General features: G+C 37.1%; 2 protein-coding genes across 5 annotated transcripts in view; both read left to right on the forward strand.

Annotated features, from left to right (window-relative positions):
- Window positions 1-2,647: 2,647 nt before the first annotated feature.
- NUDT12 (nudix hydrolase 12) lies at window positions 2,648-14,803 on the forward strand. Of its 4 annotated transcripts, none has more exons than XM_052776809.1 (7): window positions 2,648-2,984; window positions 3,921-4,134; window positions 6,781-7,376; window positions 8,277-8,444; window positions 10,228-10,341; window positions 11,853-12,052; window positions 13,358-14,803. In XM_052776809.1, exons 2-7 carry the CDS (start codon window positions 3,929-3,931, stop codon window positions 13,466-13,468), a joined length of 1,395 nt encoding a protein of 464 aa, XP_052632769.1. In that variant the 5' UTR covers window positions 2,648-2,984; window positions 3,921-3,928; the 3' UTR covers window positions 13,469-14,803. The 4 variants fall into 4 exon arrangements, with proteins under 4 accessions (XP_052632769.1, XP_052632770.1, XP_052632773.1 ...); XM_052776810.1 differs by lacking the exon at window positions 2,648-2,984 and adding an exon at window positions 3,027-3,269; XM_052776813.1 differs by lacking the exon at window positions 2,648-2,984 and adding an exon at window positions 3,236-3,262.
- A 2,228-nt stretch (window positions 14,804-17,031) lies between these two features.
- Window positions 17,032-17,464, forward strand: part of LOC128136656 (uncharacterized) — a 45,027-nt gene continuing 44,594 nt past the window's right edge. The window contains exon 1 of the mRNA XM_052776577.1: window positions 17,032-17,323. The gene's annotated coding sequence lies outside the window, so the exon portion shown is untranslated. The remainder of the gene's footprint in view (window positions 17,324-17,464) is intronic.

Raw genomic sequence — 17,464 nt, forward strand, 5'->3', positions numbered from 1 at the left:
CACTAGGAGTCCTTTTAAGAGAGATTGAGTCACCCCCGTCACTGTACTTCTGGAACAGGTACAGAACTCTGGGAAAATTAAGAACAAGAACTCTTCTGTCCAAATATCTTATCATTCAAGAAGGAAATCATGTTTCATATCCTGCAGATTGAGAAAGCCTTCAGTAATACTAAATGTGATACAATCCCTTTACATTTGGAAAACAGGGAGGGGGAAAAAAAAAAGAAATTTTGAAGAAAGTTCACCAAAGCAATTCCTTCAAAGTGACTCTTCCTTCAAGGAGGCAGAGACAGAAGTTTCTGTAGGATCCAACATATACATAATTCATATGGTCAAAACTCACTGAAGGCAAATTAGGGGAGAACGAAAAAGGGGAGGCAGGAGCATTCTGATAGCAATAATACCCTAATTGCACAAACAAGATTTCACATGCCTTACAGATACAAGACAAAGTCTACATATGTTTTGTTCAGGAGTTTAAAGGAAACAATCTTCCATGTATCTAGCTGATACTGAAGTCAGCGTCATGCTAAAAGAGATAACTTGACACCCATATACACATAGAAAAATTCTAAGGCAGAAAAATGAAAGTTCTAGCAATACTGAAAAGTACCACTGATTTTTTTAGCCTATATATTACAAGAAAAAAGCCTAATGAAGTAATTAAATGCTGGAGTATGAAACAGTTTAGTTAGATGCTTATCTGAAACTCCATTTCACCTTGTACATGCCCATGCCATAGATGATAAAGGTACTGTCAGAAGCACCACCAAAGATAATAAAAGCCTCCTCAAACCATACCTAATCTTTTAGTCTATAGCATTTGTTTCACCATGTAGCAGGATCTAGTAACTTACTGACCAGTGCTACAGTACCAGATTTTTTGTATATACTATACATAAGCAACTTACATACGTCTCATTATCTTGAATGTGAATGTTAGAGATGGCACATACTTTTCTCATAGAAGCTTCAAGTGATACACTTCATTCCAAATCCCAAAACACATCTTTCAGCTTAGTCTCCCTCTTAGTATGCTGTCTAGGATTTAGAATGCTTTCTTTTTTCTTGAGTTTTACACACAAGGAAAACAAGTTTCAAAGCTGTTAAGAGGGTACCATGAGTTAGTCAAGTAAAGAACACAAAGACTGTGTTAGCCCACCTAAGAAATCTAGGAATTCAGTACACAGATCAGGATGTAAGGCTGAGTTGTCATAACTTCATAAAAGGCAGATTTAAGACATTACTAAGAAGATAAGAAGTAGAATTGCGCCTTTGTCTCTTAAAAGCATAAAGCTTCTTCTTGAGCTACTAATCATCACAGGAAGAAAAAAATTACTTTGGGCATTAGCTATTGAAGGGCTGGCGGCACCCCTTCACCAGGTGGAAACAATTGCTTAAAGGGACATGACCCAAATCATAGAGCACATGGCTAGTTTCCAGATGAGTGAATAAAATTAAAATCACATCCCTTACCTTTTTCATTTTTTCCTATCTGGAAGAATACTATTACCAATTCTTCATGCACATTCACTGGTTTGCATCTGCATTGATTCTAAGGGGAGTTTTCTCTCACATGGCTGACCCTCTGCTCAGGAAGCTTTAATAAGAGTACAGAAATTAAGAACACCAACCATGGACTTTAAAGCTTGCTTATCGAGGAGTTATAAAGACCACACAATACATGCATAAACTTTGTACCGCCTATTATGTTCAACAAACCACTTACTATGATGTATGAAGGCCCTATTTTAAAAGTGACTATCTAAAAAAAATTTAGAACTGCACATGCTGCAAAAAATAACAACTTACATCAACTTCATAACTTAGAAAAATAATAACTTACAACTTACAAGTTTTAAAAATTAAGGCTAGGTTAAGTTTTCCTATCCATGAGTACATGAGATACAGCAATTACATGTGCCATTACTGGGACTGACAGGACCCAGTCACAATTTCTCTCATCCTCTTCACTCAATACCAGAAATATATGGCACTATAGTAATGTATGGATTTGTGAATATATTATGCTTTCTTAAAGTACCACGAAAAAAAGCTGTCCAGGTCTTCCAGTTTTGAAGATATGTGGTGTTGAAGAAATCTGAAGATGTGAAACTTCCTAACTCAGAAATTCCAAAGACAAGTAAAAAGAAACTCCAATATTTTATGTTTTCAAGTAACAGGATTTTAAAACTTTAGTGTTTCTTATTCTCTGAAACTTCAAGGCCGACATCACGACTTTAGACTACCTGGTGCTGCACTAAGGTTTGCCACTTGGGTAACAATTTTTGTAAAGCAAGCACAAAGCTTCTTAAGTACTCTCCAGAGGCAAACGCACTGGAACAGTCCCATGCTCATTTTTCTAGGACTGGTATAGCCTCCATTTCCCCAAGCTTTTCTTAGGCTAACAGCACACACTTTTAATGAAACTATCATCTGGCCTGTATCATCATTCCAACTTCCCTGCTGACTCATCTCCCCTGCCACGACATCTCATTTGCTCCACTTTTCTCACAAGTACTTGCATATTCTATAGCTACCTGGCTTTGCCTTCTGCTAGCACAGTGAAGCAAAGCTAAAAAACAGTTTGTTTGCTTTCTAGAACCACAAAGGTTCCCGCGTGAAAGACAAAATGGCTGCTTGTTCTTTAACCCGCCCAAGACGTTGGCCCAGCTGCCAGCAGCACTCAGGTAATGGCCGGCGACTCCTACCAGCGGTCGCTCGCCGCTCCTCCCTCGCCGCGGCCCTGCCCGCTGCCCCCGGGAAGACGGCGGCAGTGAAGGCCGACGGCGGCTACAAGGACCGGGGGCTGCAGTACCGCCCACAGCCAGGCACCGGGGCGGACCTTCCGGCCGGCCGCCGCTCACCGCACTCCCCCGAACACCACGCGCGACCCGCTCCCCTGCGCGGCTCCACGGCGGTGGAGGAGCGTACGGAGCCCGGTTCCCCGCGGAGGCTGCGCTGCGCCGCCCCGGCCACTCACGGTAACGGAGCCCCCTGCGGGTGCCGGGAGCGGCGCCACCGGCCAAGCCCCCGGCTCATGCGCGGCCCCGGCCCCTGCGCGAAGGCTCCCCCCGGGAGCGCTGCTCCCCGCAGGCCCGAGACAGCCCGCCCGCTCCCGCGCCTCGGCGGAAGCCGGCGGCTCATCGGCTCCGCCGGAACGGGGGCGGGGGGGGCGGTTTGCGCCTGCGCGGCAGCTGCCCTGGCGCAGCGCGTTCGGGGGCGGGGCCAGGCAGTCAGGCGGGTGGTGCGTCGCTGCAAGGTAGTGGGTGCGTCGCGTGCGGTGGAGAAAGTGGTGTGCGTGTGTCTGTGTTTTCGGGAAGTGACCGTGGGGCGGGAACGACCGAATATATAAGCTTTCGTTGCCGTGCGAGGGTGCCAGCAGCGGCCCCAGCGGACCTTGCCCGGGGCGGAGGGGTGGCTGCCCGCCCGCCTGCCGGAGGCGTAGGAGCAGTTGCTGGAGTGATCTGTCCTTGCTTGGCGGAGTCCCTCAGCCTGCAAAGGGACTTGCCCTCTTGAGATTATTTTTCATTGTTTCCAAAGCATCTGAGAGTCATTTCTGGGAGTGGGGTTCTGTACTGTTCTGTGGGGTGTGTGTGTGCGTTCAATCGGGAAACCAGAACGTGTTTTTCACATTCAAAGAAGCTTCATTTTCATAGCAAAATCTTTCTCTCCTTAAGCCTCTTTAAAACTGGTCTTCATTATTAGGTTGAAATTTCACTATATTTGGAGATGTGTGGGACTAGCATTTGGTTGGGAATAACAATGTCATACTAATTATAAGAATTTGACGGTTATGTCCATACTTTTGGTGATAATGTTTGTTATCTGTATAGCATTAAACTTAACTCTTTTACTTAAGTCCTTTTACTAATGGTGGATATGTTTTGAGGCTTTTTTGTTTTCTTTTTTTAACTTAGTTGGCACAATGACAGACTTTCAGAATAACCTCTGTCAGGACATGATTTCTCAGCTGCATAATTTTGCTGCTGTTGGAGATGCAGCCAAACTGAAAGCATTGCTCAGTCATTCTCCATCACTTGTCAATGCGGTTGCAGATAATGGCTGGACAGCCCTGATGTATGGTGCCAGAAATGGACACCTTGAGGTTGTGCAGATTCTTCTTGAAGAAGGGTAAGCTGTTTAGTAGATCCCATTGAAGAGCTCTAACCTCAATCCCTTTCTGCCCATTTCAGCTTGATCTCAGAGAAGTAAATTTACCTGACAGATAGTGGCAGAATTTTCAGGGTTAAAACTCAGAAAAATATAGTCTGTGTCTGTTTATAACTGGATTCTGCTATTGCATCATGCTTTCCATATGTGCTAAGAAACTCTTTAAAAGTTATGAGCATCTCTAAAATTTTTCCTTTGATCTTCAAGGATATATTGTCACTTGTCCCAGAGACCAACAGAGTAGGACAAAGATTGTATCCCATTCCAACCACTGTACTGAGTATGAATTTGGTATATTTAATTGTTTCACTTAGACTTTTCTGTCTAAACTTTATTTGTAATCCACCTGAATCTATATTACAGTGCAGAATGTTTGCTGACCTACTAACTCTTAAGGAGGACATGACAGACATATCTTTAACAAAGTTACTGATTGATGAATTTAATTTGTCTATTTTTTGGACAATTCACTTCCTCCTTGGGCTCTCACATTATTTTCTTCATTCAGTATGACACCAAGCATGTTCATTGCTTGTCAGAAACTCGCTGTCATATTTGTTGTCTATCTTCAAGTCAACCGTTGTAGTTCTAGTTTTTCAAGACACTCAGAAAAGCAAAGAATGCTTCAAAGTTCTCCTTGAGACCCCAGAGAAGATTATTCTGAGGCCTGAATAAAGTCAGGCTCCAAATATTTCAAATGGAAAGCATTTCAAACTGAAGGGTGAGAGTCGGGTGTTGCAGTTCAGCTGAGCTGTACATTAATCAAACACAGCCTGTTCATTTCTGCACCCCTAGTGACAGATCCAAGCAAGTTTAGTTCATTCTGTGGTTATGAGTAATCTCAGGCACAGCATTCCGCAGCCTGCAGTGATCATCCGACCCTTTTTTTTTTTAGTCCTACCCAGATGCTCTGCCCTCTGCTGGGACTCAGCATGCAGCATCAGATGAACAGTTCTTTTGTACTGTAATCAGTACATACCAATATGTAGAGGAGTACCTGAGTGCCAGATTTTGTGGTTTGAGATCATCTGTATATCGAGGAATCTTTTGAGATTTTGGGGAATTTACCAGTTTGGTAAATAGGATAACAGTTTTTTTAAGTTATGCACCCTGTAAAAAAAGATTGAATAGCCACTTGTAAATGTCCTTTTCAGGGCTGTTCCCTTAGGCAATTGAAAGTAGGTCCTGAGGTGATACTGAGGCCTCATTGGTCTCCTTTTAGTTAGTACTTAGTAACTATATTTATAAATATAGTAAACTGTATTTAACCAAATAATCATTTGGACAAATACAGTTGTGGATATATAAACATGAATGCCTATGAAGGTAATGTTACGTAAGAGACTTGTCTTGGAAAGCTAGTCAGGTTTTGTTTATATTCATCCATGTTTGAGAAAAGCTACAGGAAGTGTTTGTAGACTGGAAAAAAAGATCTTCGTGATCTAAAGAGTTCAGGCCACTGTTGTGGATGCTGAATAGCATCCTGATCACAGCCTGCATGTACCTGAGCAGATAGAAGGGGGAAGACAAAATCAGAACAAAATTCAGTGGCAGAGAGATAGGACATTAAGTCAGAAATTAGGCAAGATTTTGTCTAAAGAAGACTTAATCTTTAAAGATAAATGGGCAACAGTATTTTTTTAGCACCAAACACTTGTAAATTAAGTTTTGAATGCTTTTCTAAAATATACTCAAACTCCCTCAAAAACTACTGAGGTTAATATAAAATCTCAAGTAAAAACAGTTTTGCCTGTAGTACAGTTACCTGTGTATCAGCAACATGAATATACTGGCATCTTCTGGTTTCAAAAACTGATGAGTCTGGCCCCACATCTACTGCATAATTTGTAGTTACAGTGAAATTTCTGGTTTACTTACCCACTTGAGTTAAAATTGACAAAAAATGAAAGTGCATTATTTTTGACCTCCCAATCAACCCCAATCTATTTCAGATTTTTTTTTCTGTTAATATTTAAATATATATCATAAGGCAGTGTTTCCTCATCTGTGTAATTTTGCAGACATTTTGGTAACAAAGAGATCCCGACAGTGACTAGCTCCACAGTTGTAAGGGTGCTACTTCTCTCACTAAGCAAAGGCTGTATTCTTGATTCTTATTTAATGGTAAATATTTTATTGTAAATGTTTTGATGCTGCTTTCAGTAGCTTCTAGAAAGTAATTCTAGTTAAACTGCTTATTTTTTTATTACTGGTTATTCAGAAGAGACCTGTAGCCTGGCTTTCCAAGTCATATCTGAAAATGATCTTGAGCCTTTTTTTTTTTTTTTTTTGCATGATACAATGGGTGGTATTTTAATTAATTCATTGCTCTTGTAGTACTGTATGAACCTTGGTAAGTGATAATCTGGATTGGATCAACAAAAACGTGGAATCTGGACTTAGCAAAAGAAAATGAAGTATGATTATTTTCATTACTGTAATGCTAAGTATTTAGCCTAAAGAGGGCCCCAGTATAGACAGGGTGTCTAAAAGTTCTTGCACCTTAATAATGCCACATGTATATGCTGTAAGTAAGAGTAATACACAATCAGGACTCTTCCTAAATATATTTACCCTGGTAACCACTGTTCTTTTCTGTTTCTCTAGGTGTGACAGGTCCATCGTTAATAAATCAAGGCAGACAGCTCTGGACATTGCTAAATTTTGGGGGTACAAGCACATAGCTAATTTGTTGGCTAATGTGAAGGGTGGGCAGAGGCCTAATTTTCTGTCAAATGAAGTGAAAGAATATGAAAATTATTTTGGCTTGACACTCCTGGACAGAAGGAGTGATAAAAGAACAGATTCCAAGTGGCTAAGCAAAAAACAAAGCCATCCAACTACAGTATACATCCTCTTCTCAAATTTAAGTCCTTTGGTTACTTGGGGTGGGGGAATAGAGAGCTCCCAGCAGCCAGAAATAAAGCTTTGTAGGCTGTACTACAAGGATGTGGAGCAGTGCATGAACCAAACTGAAGAAAGCACCTTGATTTTTCTTGGAGTTGAACTTCAGTTCCACATGAACCTGCTGGCTGCTTGCAATGGAAGAGTTCTGCAAGAAGATGAAGAGGATGGGTTAGTTGCTTGGTTTGCTCTTAGCATAGATTCTGCTTCTGCTGAGACATTTAAACAGAAGCATGAGGACTGTTACTTTCTTCATCCACCAGTGCCAGCACTACTGCAGCTACCTGAAAAAGAAGCTGGTAAGATGCATAAAATACAGCAGTTATCAAATGTGTAATCAAAAAGATATGCTTTGGGCTTCACTGAGGTACAATGCAAGGACAGACCACTGCAAAAGAATCAGGTATTTTCAGTGGCTTTAGAAATACTTTAATTTTAAAAGCCTATCAGTGGTTTTGTGAAGAATTTTGTATGTAAGAACATGTGCGATTGCAAAGGGCTAACATCTACAATGGCAAGTATTAGACTGTAAAATCTATTGGTCATCATGGGTTTATAAATGGTATTATTTAAATATTAATGCATGCAAATTAATGTTCTAAAACAAAGAAAAAAATCTGTCATTACTGAGTTTTTATTACAAGAAATGAAACTAAGTCCATAATAAAAGTGTGTTGGGTACTCACCTGAGAAGGAAAGTCAGGATCCCAATGTGAATGAATGTCATTATGGACATGTTGTTAACAACTGCTGTTGTTAACAATTTTGCTTTTCCAGAAGGATAAAGGGCAAGCTTGACTTGCACCTGGAGTTTAAATGGAACAATGCATTATTATGTCAATACCTATGGTAGCCCTAGAATGGTTATCTGGAAAAGGTGTGATATATAGTTCTGGCCCTTTGCCCAAACAAAGTAACTTCTGTGAGAAACAGGATAAATTGTTCTGGATGAATTCGTTTCTGAATGCATAAATTGGTCTGTAGCTACATAGTACTGTGTTCTATTGCATGTGCTGTGCTACAAAGGAAAAGATCTGAATAACTCATATTGCTCAGCTTCTCATGTAGCAGATTACAATGCAAGCCATAGACTTACTTTAATTTTTGTGTTGAACTTTACTACTTCCTTTTTCTATACTGTTAGAAGTTTACATGAATTAGTATTTGATTTTTTGTATTTTCAATGTATTCTTTTAAAGGAGTAGTAGCCCAGGCTAGATCTGTTCTATCATGGCACAACTGCTACAGATTCTGCCCAACATGTGGGAGTGCAACCAAGATTGAAGAAGGGGGTTACAAGAAAACTTGCTTAAAAGAAGATTGTCCCAGTCTCCAAGGTGTTCACAACACATCATATCCAAGAGTTGGTGAGAATATTATGGGATAAACTTGGTCAAAAGTGGCTTTTTTGTACTGTTATATACATGTAAATCAGTTTCTTTTTAGTTACTTCAGCTGCTTGCTTCTGTTCCAGCTCTTACATACTTGTTTCTCCCCAGAGTATGTGTGTCAGCTCTATTTAGGATTAAGTAGTTCAGGCTTCTCTTTCTTGCAGTAATCTGTGACAAAGAATTGCTGTGACAATACCAATCTTTATTACAATGGAGTAATATCAACATAAATGAGATATTAACAATACAAAGGGTCACATTTTCCTTTTTTTTTTCCTGCATGTTGTTTTCTCACCTTCTGCAAGATATCTGAGCTTGAAATAGCTCTGCATCACATTTGGCCCTGTATCGAATTTCTGATATAGTGCTCATTTTCCCATGGTGCCACTTTGACTGTATTAGCCGTCTTCACTGGCTTTCACTATTCAATGTCAGTCGCAAACTGCCAGGCCTATTTCTACTCAGAATATAAGCTTGAACAGACAGTCTTCTATAGCTCCTTTTGTTCGTGTGTTACAAAGGAAGTGTACTATGTTATTGATGGGGAAACAAGGGAGGGAGAAAAACTTACCCTTTCCCTGGCTCATCTGGGGACTCTTTGATCCTTTCCATCCCCTACTCTGTCCTCCCTTCTGCAGTTGTAGTTCTGGATGTTTTATGTGTGTTGTAATTCTGAATTTCTTGTTCTCTTACGTGCTCTAGATACACCTTTGTAGTAATCAAAGCAATTCTGCCATATTATTCTGTCTTATGGACTATAGTGAAACTTGCTAAAATACTAGTGGCTGTTTCTTTACAGTCTCTAGTACAACATACTTACAGAAGGAATGGGATTATCTAGGATGGACTGATGAACCAGTGTTTTTTACTGATGCGTTTCTGTGAAGAAAGTTTACAGACAGCAACACTGCATGTTATATGCTGTGCCATGTGGCAGATGCCTTTGAGCAGGACAACAATCTTTGAAATTATTGTTTATAGAGATATACTAGTGTTTGAGACAAAAAAAAAACCAACATGAAAAACAAGAGCAACAGAAAAAATATATAAAGGCAGAGGTAGATAGAAAAAATTAAAAACAAACCATTGAGATAAATATTTAAGAGCTAGATAACAATAAAAAAGGGGAAAAGATCATAGATGAACAGTGTGCAGAAAGGCATGACCAAAAGAATGATACCAATAGGAGAAAATATTAAGCAAGAAAGAAAAAGATAGATAAAATGACCAGACATGAGAAAGTAAATCAAAGTGCGACAACAGGTGAGAGATTGATAGCAGTCAACAAAGTCAAAAGTGGAAAGTTTAGTCAGTAGTTACATTGTAACTAGAGTATCTGCCTCTTCCTAGGTATTTCAGTCAAAAGTACATTCTTCAGACCTCTGTGTGTAGAGGACGTGATAGTAAATCGTTTTTGCTGCAGAAATTACTGCTATCTCCAGGATGCATAGCTAGGTTAGTATTGCTGATACTCTTAACAGATTGTGTGCTTTGGTTGCAGGTAATTTATGTCCTGCATTTCAAGCCTTGGCTGCTAAAGCCATGTATGTTGCAAAACAAAATGAACGGCTATCTTGAAAGGGAAAAAAAAAGGTGAAATAAAATAACAGATTGCTCTGGGCATCTACACAATTCTGATTTCAGTCACTTAAAGGTATCTTATTTATATTTACATGCACTGGTATTGAACAGGCTGAAATTTATTGCTGCTTTTAAGTCCCTCAAATGTTGAAATATATTCCTTTCATGTCCCTTACAGATCCTGTTGTGATAATGCAAGTTATCCATCCAGATGGGAACCACTGTCTTTTAGGTAGGGAGAAGAGATTTCCCCCAGGAATGTTCACCTGTCTTGCTGGATTTATAGAACCTGGTGAGTAATTTCATTTTCCCTTACCAAATGATTTTTCTCACATATCAGTATTGTACATTGAAAATAATATAGAAATATGTTCAGTGTTATGTCAAATAAATGTTTTTACTTCTTGTTAGATGAGTTGTTACAATAAATACGCCTGTTCTATACTTTCCAGCATCTGATTTATTAAAAAGGCAAAAAGCAACTTGAATAAATATAATTTAAAATAGTTTTCTCATCATGCACTCTTAAATTACATATTTAAGTGAAAAAGCGTTTTGAAACACATATAAGGTCCTTTCTTTGGTGATACTTAGCAAGGGATTTTAGCATGGGAGAAGTAAGAGTTAAAGGATAACTTAAAGTTTACATAAAGTTAAGTATATGATTGCATGTTTAGGGCCTGATTGATTATGTGGAAGATAAGCAGAAATTATATAATTTCAAAGGAAAAGTAAAGAGATATTTTGCTAGCTATGTTCAGCAATAATAGTTGGAATTACTTATAATTATTAGTAGCTACAGAACAATTTGTAAAACATTCTTATATTGGGAATACATCTTAATCACCAGTGAAATTATATTGCATAACTATATTCAGTAACTGTGTGCAGGTGAAATACAGTGACAGCATGAATATTCAGGTATCATTTGAAAAAAGTCAGAATGTTTATTTCTTCACTCCTTTCTTCTGCTAGCCTTATTACTTTCTGATACTGAATTCAAGTATATAAACTGAAATTTAAGAGTAGCTGAACTTATCATCAGCTTCTAATCAGCTGAACATAGCTGAACTAAAACTTCTATCTCTGATGCATGGACTGTCTGCTTTAATGAACATGTAATCAGTGGTTACAACACAGTACATGTATGTATATGTAAGCCTATGACCATCAACACTCCACATATACATCTGGCAGTTTTTTATGAATATGGAAGTAAAGCTTTCCATTGCAGTTTAAGTTTGGAGAATTGTCTGTATGTGTTAAGACAATGAAGAATGAGTCAGGCAAAGTGAATAATACAATGCAGAAATGTGTGCAAATCTTTTTAAGTCTCTATTTTCTTACTATTGTAATTTTAAATATTGATTTTAAAGTTGTATTACATGCTGTTACAATCATAATGAAAATCTAAAAATTAACACAGTGCTTCTTATAAATGAACAGATCAGCATTTCAAAAGTAATTAAAGGAACAATGTATTTCCTACACAATTTTTTACATTTTAGCTGTGGTAATAGTAGTTTGCACGTATGATAAATAATCAACTGAGGAAATAAATATTATGATGGAGAAATTATCATACTTTATTTTCAGAGTTCCATTTTGCTTTGGTGGCTAGTTTTACCTTATTAGACTTGTGCATCTTGTGTTTAAGGTCTGTGCCCTGATCTGTGAACTAGATCTCTATAGATAATTGTCTTGGGCAGTTTCAAATCTTTTGAGTCAGTTTCAAGATTACAGGATGTAATCGTTGCTTGGAGTATTTACATCAGCTGCCTGTTCTTTTCCCTATTTGATTAGGTGAAACAATAGAAGATGCTGTTCGAAGAGAAGTAGAAGAGGAGGCTGGAGTCCAAGTTGGCCGTGTTCAGTATGTCTTTTGTCAGCCATGGCCAATGCCCTCCTCCCTAATGATTGGCTGCTTAGCTGTTGCAGTGTCTACAGAAATCAAAGTTGACAAGGATGAAATAGAGGATGCCCGCTGGTTCACTAGAGAACAGGTAAAGTTCAATTTAATTTCCTTCTTGTATTGATTAGTTTGTGACTGTATCGGTTCTGGCGTACATAGATACTTGCTTTTTTCAGCAAGTTGAATGAGCATGTATACTCTCCATTTTATCATACTAAAATTGCATTATACTGTAATTGTAGATTACACACAACCAGAGAAAAGCAGATAGTCAGTAATTTCTGAGTCACTTGCAAGCCTATTTTATGACATTTTTGCCAGTTAGCTCTTCACCTTTTCCTTTTGAGAGATATCCAAGTTATAGTTATTTTAACCCACTTACTTAGCAAGCCTGTGCTTTTCATTTTGGCAGAAGTAGTACTTAATAGCATTCATCATCTGAGTTTCTCCAAACAAGCATGCTACCAGATTTGCTGGGAGGGGGGAGGTTTAGGTGAAAACTCTGGGAATTCATTGGTTTGAACATCTTTTTCCATGCAGTACTATTTTAATACTCTGGTATTGAATGCAGTTTACTATGCATTAATAGGAAATTCTACACTTAGCTTTCCTGAGTATTTAAAATATAGTCAAATAAAAGAGAGGAAAAGAGGACTTTAACAGAAAGAGAGATTTAAGTTCATGAGTGGAAAAAGGAAAGATTGCTTACACAATATAGTCTTCACAGTTTTTTCCACATGCTACTTATGAGCTAAACTTTTAATAACACTGTACTTCTGTCTAGCAGTTGGAAGTGTTTTGACTCTGTAAGTCAACTTGAAGGCAAAGTTAGTCATCTACAATCTCAGTGTATTCACAACAACCCTGAAAGCATTTTAAATGAATACACTTAGTCACATGCAGGTTGGTCTAGAGTTGGAAATGTACTTCAGAAATGTACCAAACTAAAAGTGTGCTTCCATGTTGCTTGCAGTTGCTTCAGAAAACCAACAAAACACATTTCCTTCTGCACTACATGGGGGGGGGGGGAGAAAAAAAAAAAACCAACCACCACGAATTTATGGAACAGTGTAAAGCACCATCTGGTGGTCCTTACTGTAAAGAGGTTTCACAAAAACCTTAAATATTATATTAACAGTCAATCTCTGCAGTTGTATTAGAAAGAAGGTTTCCTTTGAGGCACATTTGAGCTAAAAAATGTCAGAATTCACACAGAATCCTGTGTGGTTTTTTCTCTGCATCTGTCTTGGAGAATCTGGTAGTGGCTTTTTCATAGCTATAGTAATGGTAGATTGATAGATCATCATAGTAAGATAATTCCTGCATTAGTACAATGTTAGATTCCATATAGTTTATAATATTACCTTCTAAAGAAGAAAATCTCTCTTTATTGCAGGTCGTGGAAGTTCTCATTAAAGGAAACCAGCGTTCTTTTTTTGTAGCACCAAGTCAAGCTATTGCGCACCAGTTGATAAAACATTGGATTGGAATGAATGCTAATCTTTAATTCAAATACTTGATTTCTTTAAGTTAAATTACTTCTTCTAGTGAATGTTAAATTAGGAATACATTAGAAAGAATTGTTTATCCAGTAAATGTCCAACCACATGAATTTTTAGGCCTTTCCTTTGATTCCTGAGCTAAACTATCCAACCTCTGTAGGTTTTTTCAGATAGGAGTTAGAACTGGACAGCAACCCAGTGAGTATCCCAAGCAAGCAACAAATAGGTAAAGTTGGTACCTTGTTGTGCACAGGCTGCTTTTTCATTTTAGAGTCAAAATATTATGCTTTTTACTATTATGCTCTTAATGTTTGATTTGGTCTTTCATGTTCCTCACTGGAAGGAGTCACAGCATTACAAAGAGGCCTGACCTTGCTTGCTGTTTAAACTTTGTATTTACATCCTCCTATTTTGTCTTAATTGTTTCTTTCTCATTTTTTCCTATCTCCATTCTTTAAATTCTGCCTGGCAGAAAAATCAACAGTCAGTGCTGAAAGTCTTACCAGCAATGGTTATTTTTAAGTTAATAGCATACTTAAATGGTGAATATGTAGTACTTTGTATCTTTTACGGTAATAGCCCTCTAAGCAGAGTATTTACTCCTCCAGTCTGATTTGGCCTGCACTTAGCCAATTGTACATCAGCCTGAATTTAAAGGTATAACACAATACTCTGTTTATGAAAAAGGTATTGGAGAAGCATCCCCAAAGCCTAAATATTAGATATTTTTATAAGATAATAATGTACTTACTGACCCTAGGCAGTGAGTTATTTCATTCTCTGGTAATTAAAAATGGAGCTGTAGAGTAATGGAGAAGAAAAGTAGATTAATTAAACAAGACATAATATGTCAAAATATGTACAAAGGTTTTTTTATGGAAATGGAGACACTGAGATTGTTACTGCTGTTAAGAACTTTACAGTTGAAAGAAATGTATTAACCCCAGCTGTAAGACTGGAAAAGCAATATATGAATTAAATATTTACTTACCTATATTTAATGCCACAGTTCAGATTTGTGCCTTGATTTATTGTTATTGAAAAGAATGTTAACTTAATATTATTTCAATATGGAAAGTTATAAAAGTATACTGGTATTATTATTAATGTAATTATCTAATGGTTCAGTAGTCTGTGATTATGCAGTCATTGCAGTGATATAAAAAGAAATGCAAATGACCTGAAGGAAATACAATGATAGTCGTAAATATTAACTTATTATCATATGGTGATTTGTGTATTCAGAGTAATTTGAATATTTTTTAATCTGTGAACGATGTCAGATTTGTTTCAAAGTTCTCTGCAAACTGGAATCAGTAAAAATGTTTTACAAATCGTAATAGTTGTTTTTTTTCCATCCAGTGTCATATTATGCTCAGCAGCTGTTTTGTTTTTTTTTTTAAGGCAATGCATATCAAACTTTAAAGCAAGAAGCATTTCTGACAGACTTTAAACAGCTGACAAATCATTACATTGCTTCATTCTCTCCCTTGTTTCAGCTATACCTACAAATGAAGAAAATCAGGTTATCTGTTCTCACCTGGAAATGAGAAGGAAGCATTACACTGCTTCCCTTAAAAATAGCTTTTACAGAGAAGGGAAAATATGAAAAGCAGTCATAGACTACAGCTACCAGCAGGACTGCATGTTATCAATGGAATTAATCTTTCAAAAAAATTGTGGGACAGAAGAAAGCCTAGTTGCAGGTTGTTCATACAAGTAAAGGAGAACATTGGACAGTATGCAAACAGTGGTGGAAGCTAAGCAATGGAAGGCATTTTTAACTATTACTATGATGATTACACATTAAGAAAGATGAACAAGGAAGGAATGAGGAGCAGATGGAAGAGGGAGGATAAAGCAAAGAGCAAATATAGGTAGCGTAAAGATAAATAATTTATCACATTGAGGTAACTAAAAATACATGTATAAGACCCTTCCTAATATTAGTTTTTCATGTAGGAAATTATTGTCGGTTGCTGTAGAGATGGGTTTGTAACTGTGAAACTCAGAAGAAAGTATCCATAACCAGTACTGATATTAAGAATCAGACAATTTTTTTAATTGAGAATCTGTATAAACAGTATATATCTGTAATTACAATGCTAATAAATAATTTGAAAGATTTAATTTTGCTGCATGAAAAAAGCAGGAAAAGGATAGTTTGAAAAAGAAAACTATTCAATAATCTCTCAGTTTGAGAGTAACGTTTTAATGATCTTTCGGTTCTAATAACTTCTGGTGTTGCAACTATTTTTAATATATGTACATTTTCAAAAGCTAAACTAACCATCTTTTTTAAGCTTTCTTTTCTTTTTTCCCTCCCCAACAGAAGAACCATTCACAGAGAAGATGACAAACACCCCTTTTTAAGAAAACTCATTTGATAATTTTAATCTCTTATTTAAAGTGAAACTTCCTCTGGCTTTTTATTGCTTAATTTGACCTGTTTGTAGGTCATAGGATTGAGTTTTAGTTTGAAAATACCTATGCATAGAAATTTTCTGAAGAATAGTTACTGTTTGCAATTATATATGAAATATCTAATTAAAGAGCCAAATGCTGTACATATTTAGCAAGTAGAGCAATGTAGAAAAGTGCCAAATTAAATTTAGCAAGAATTAAACAGAATGTAGTGGTTCTGACTGGAATATGGTCAGGGCAACACCTCCATAAGATTTGAGCTGTTTGCCTCATCCAAAAGACTGCAGCTTTGCAAGCAGGCTGTTTCTTGCCCCTAAGTTAATGCAGTACATTAAGAAAATGGTGTTCCTTAAACCACTAAAAATAGAGAGGTTTTGTTCGTGCTGTGTAATAATGATCTCGCTCTCTTCTCCTTTGCTTCTGCAATGCTACCAGAGCAAAAAGTGTACTCATTAGATGTAGATGTACAAAGCAGAAAATTCTGGAGACGCCTTTTCTCCCAATTTACCTGTACACTTACGAGAATTAACTCCTATTCAGTACAGAATTTGTAAATATTCTGTATTTTATCTGTTTTTTAAATTATAATAATTTACAAATAATACAAATAGTAATTTAATAAAGTAGGAAAAAATAGATCTGTTTAAACACAAAACAAAATTGATACTACTAGCCACGCAGTAAGCTCACGTGATGTAACGACATCTCGTGTAAGTACAACAGCAATTATGAGATTTTTACAAACTTTGCGTTGGTCCAATAAGCATACTTCTTTTATCTTATTTTTCGTATTGGATATGTGTAAACACGTGGAAAACAAAATCATTCCAGTATTGATACTACAGCATGAATGTTATATTTTGTGTAGGAATATTGCCAAGTTGGTAAATTATTATCTTGAATTCTACAACATGTGAAGGAAAAAGGGGTGGATGTCAACAGGCTGATTAAAGGTAGCCAGTCATGATGCTTCATGGAATTAAATATACTAATCAGATTCTGAGCTTAGAAGACAAAAATAGAAAAAGAAGTGGAGCAAGACTGTGAACAACATTGCTCCCTCTTTTTCTTTAATTTTAACTAGGTAATCTGATTGATTAAGACTTTTCAGACAAAGCTGACATTTTGCAAAGCCCTGGTAAGTTGAGTTGTTATTTTTCTTATCTGATTTAGCTGTTAAGAGTTAAATAACTAGTAGTTGTTTATTGCTTCAGTGATGGGAAGGATATGTGTATACAACATATCATTGCTGACTGGGCTTGACAATACAGAAGTGGTTAAGTCCAAAGGAAAAAAAAAATTGAACTTCTTATCCTATTAAGCCTTAGCAAGACAGCCAGCCCATCCATCATGAGCTTAGAAAAGCAAACTGTTCACAGAGAGTACATAATAGCAAGCAAGTATCTGAGGAAAATGAATATTGGCTTATAGTAACAGTAAGTACAAACTTCTTTTTTCTTTTTTTTTTTCTTTTTTTTTTTAAATGACACCTTGTCAGGTAGTATTCTGTAGATACTAATTGTTGTAACTCATCATAGCTTTTATAAAATACGGGATTTCTGCAGGTTTTTTACACA

The sequence above is a fragment of the Harpia harpyja genome, chromosome Z, assembly GCF_026419915.1.
Source record: "Harpia harpyja isolate bHarHar1 chromosome Z, bHarHar1 primary haplotype, whole genome shotgun sequence".
NCBI classification, from domain to species: domain Eukaryota; kingdom Metazoa; phylum Chordata; class Aves; order Accipitriformes; family Accipitridae; genus Harpia; species Harpia harpyja.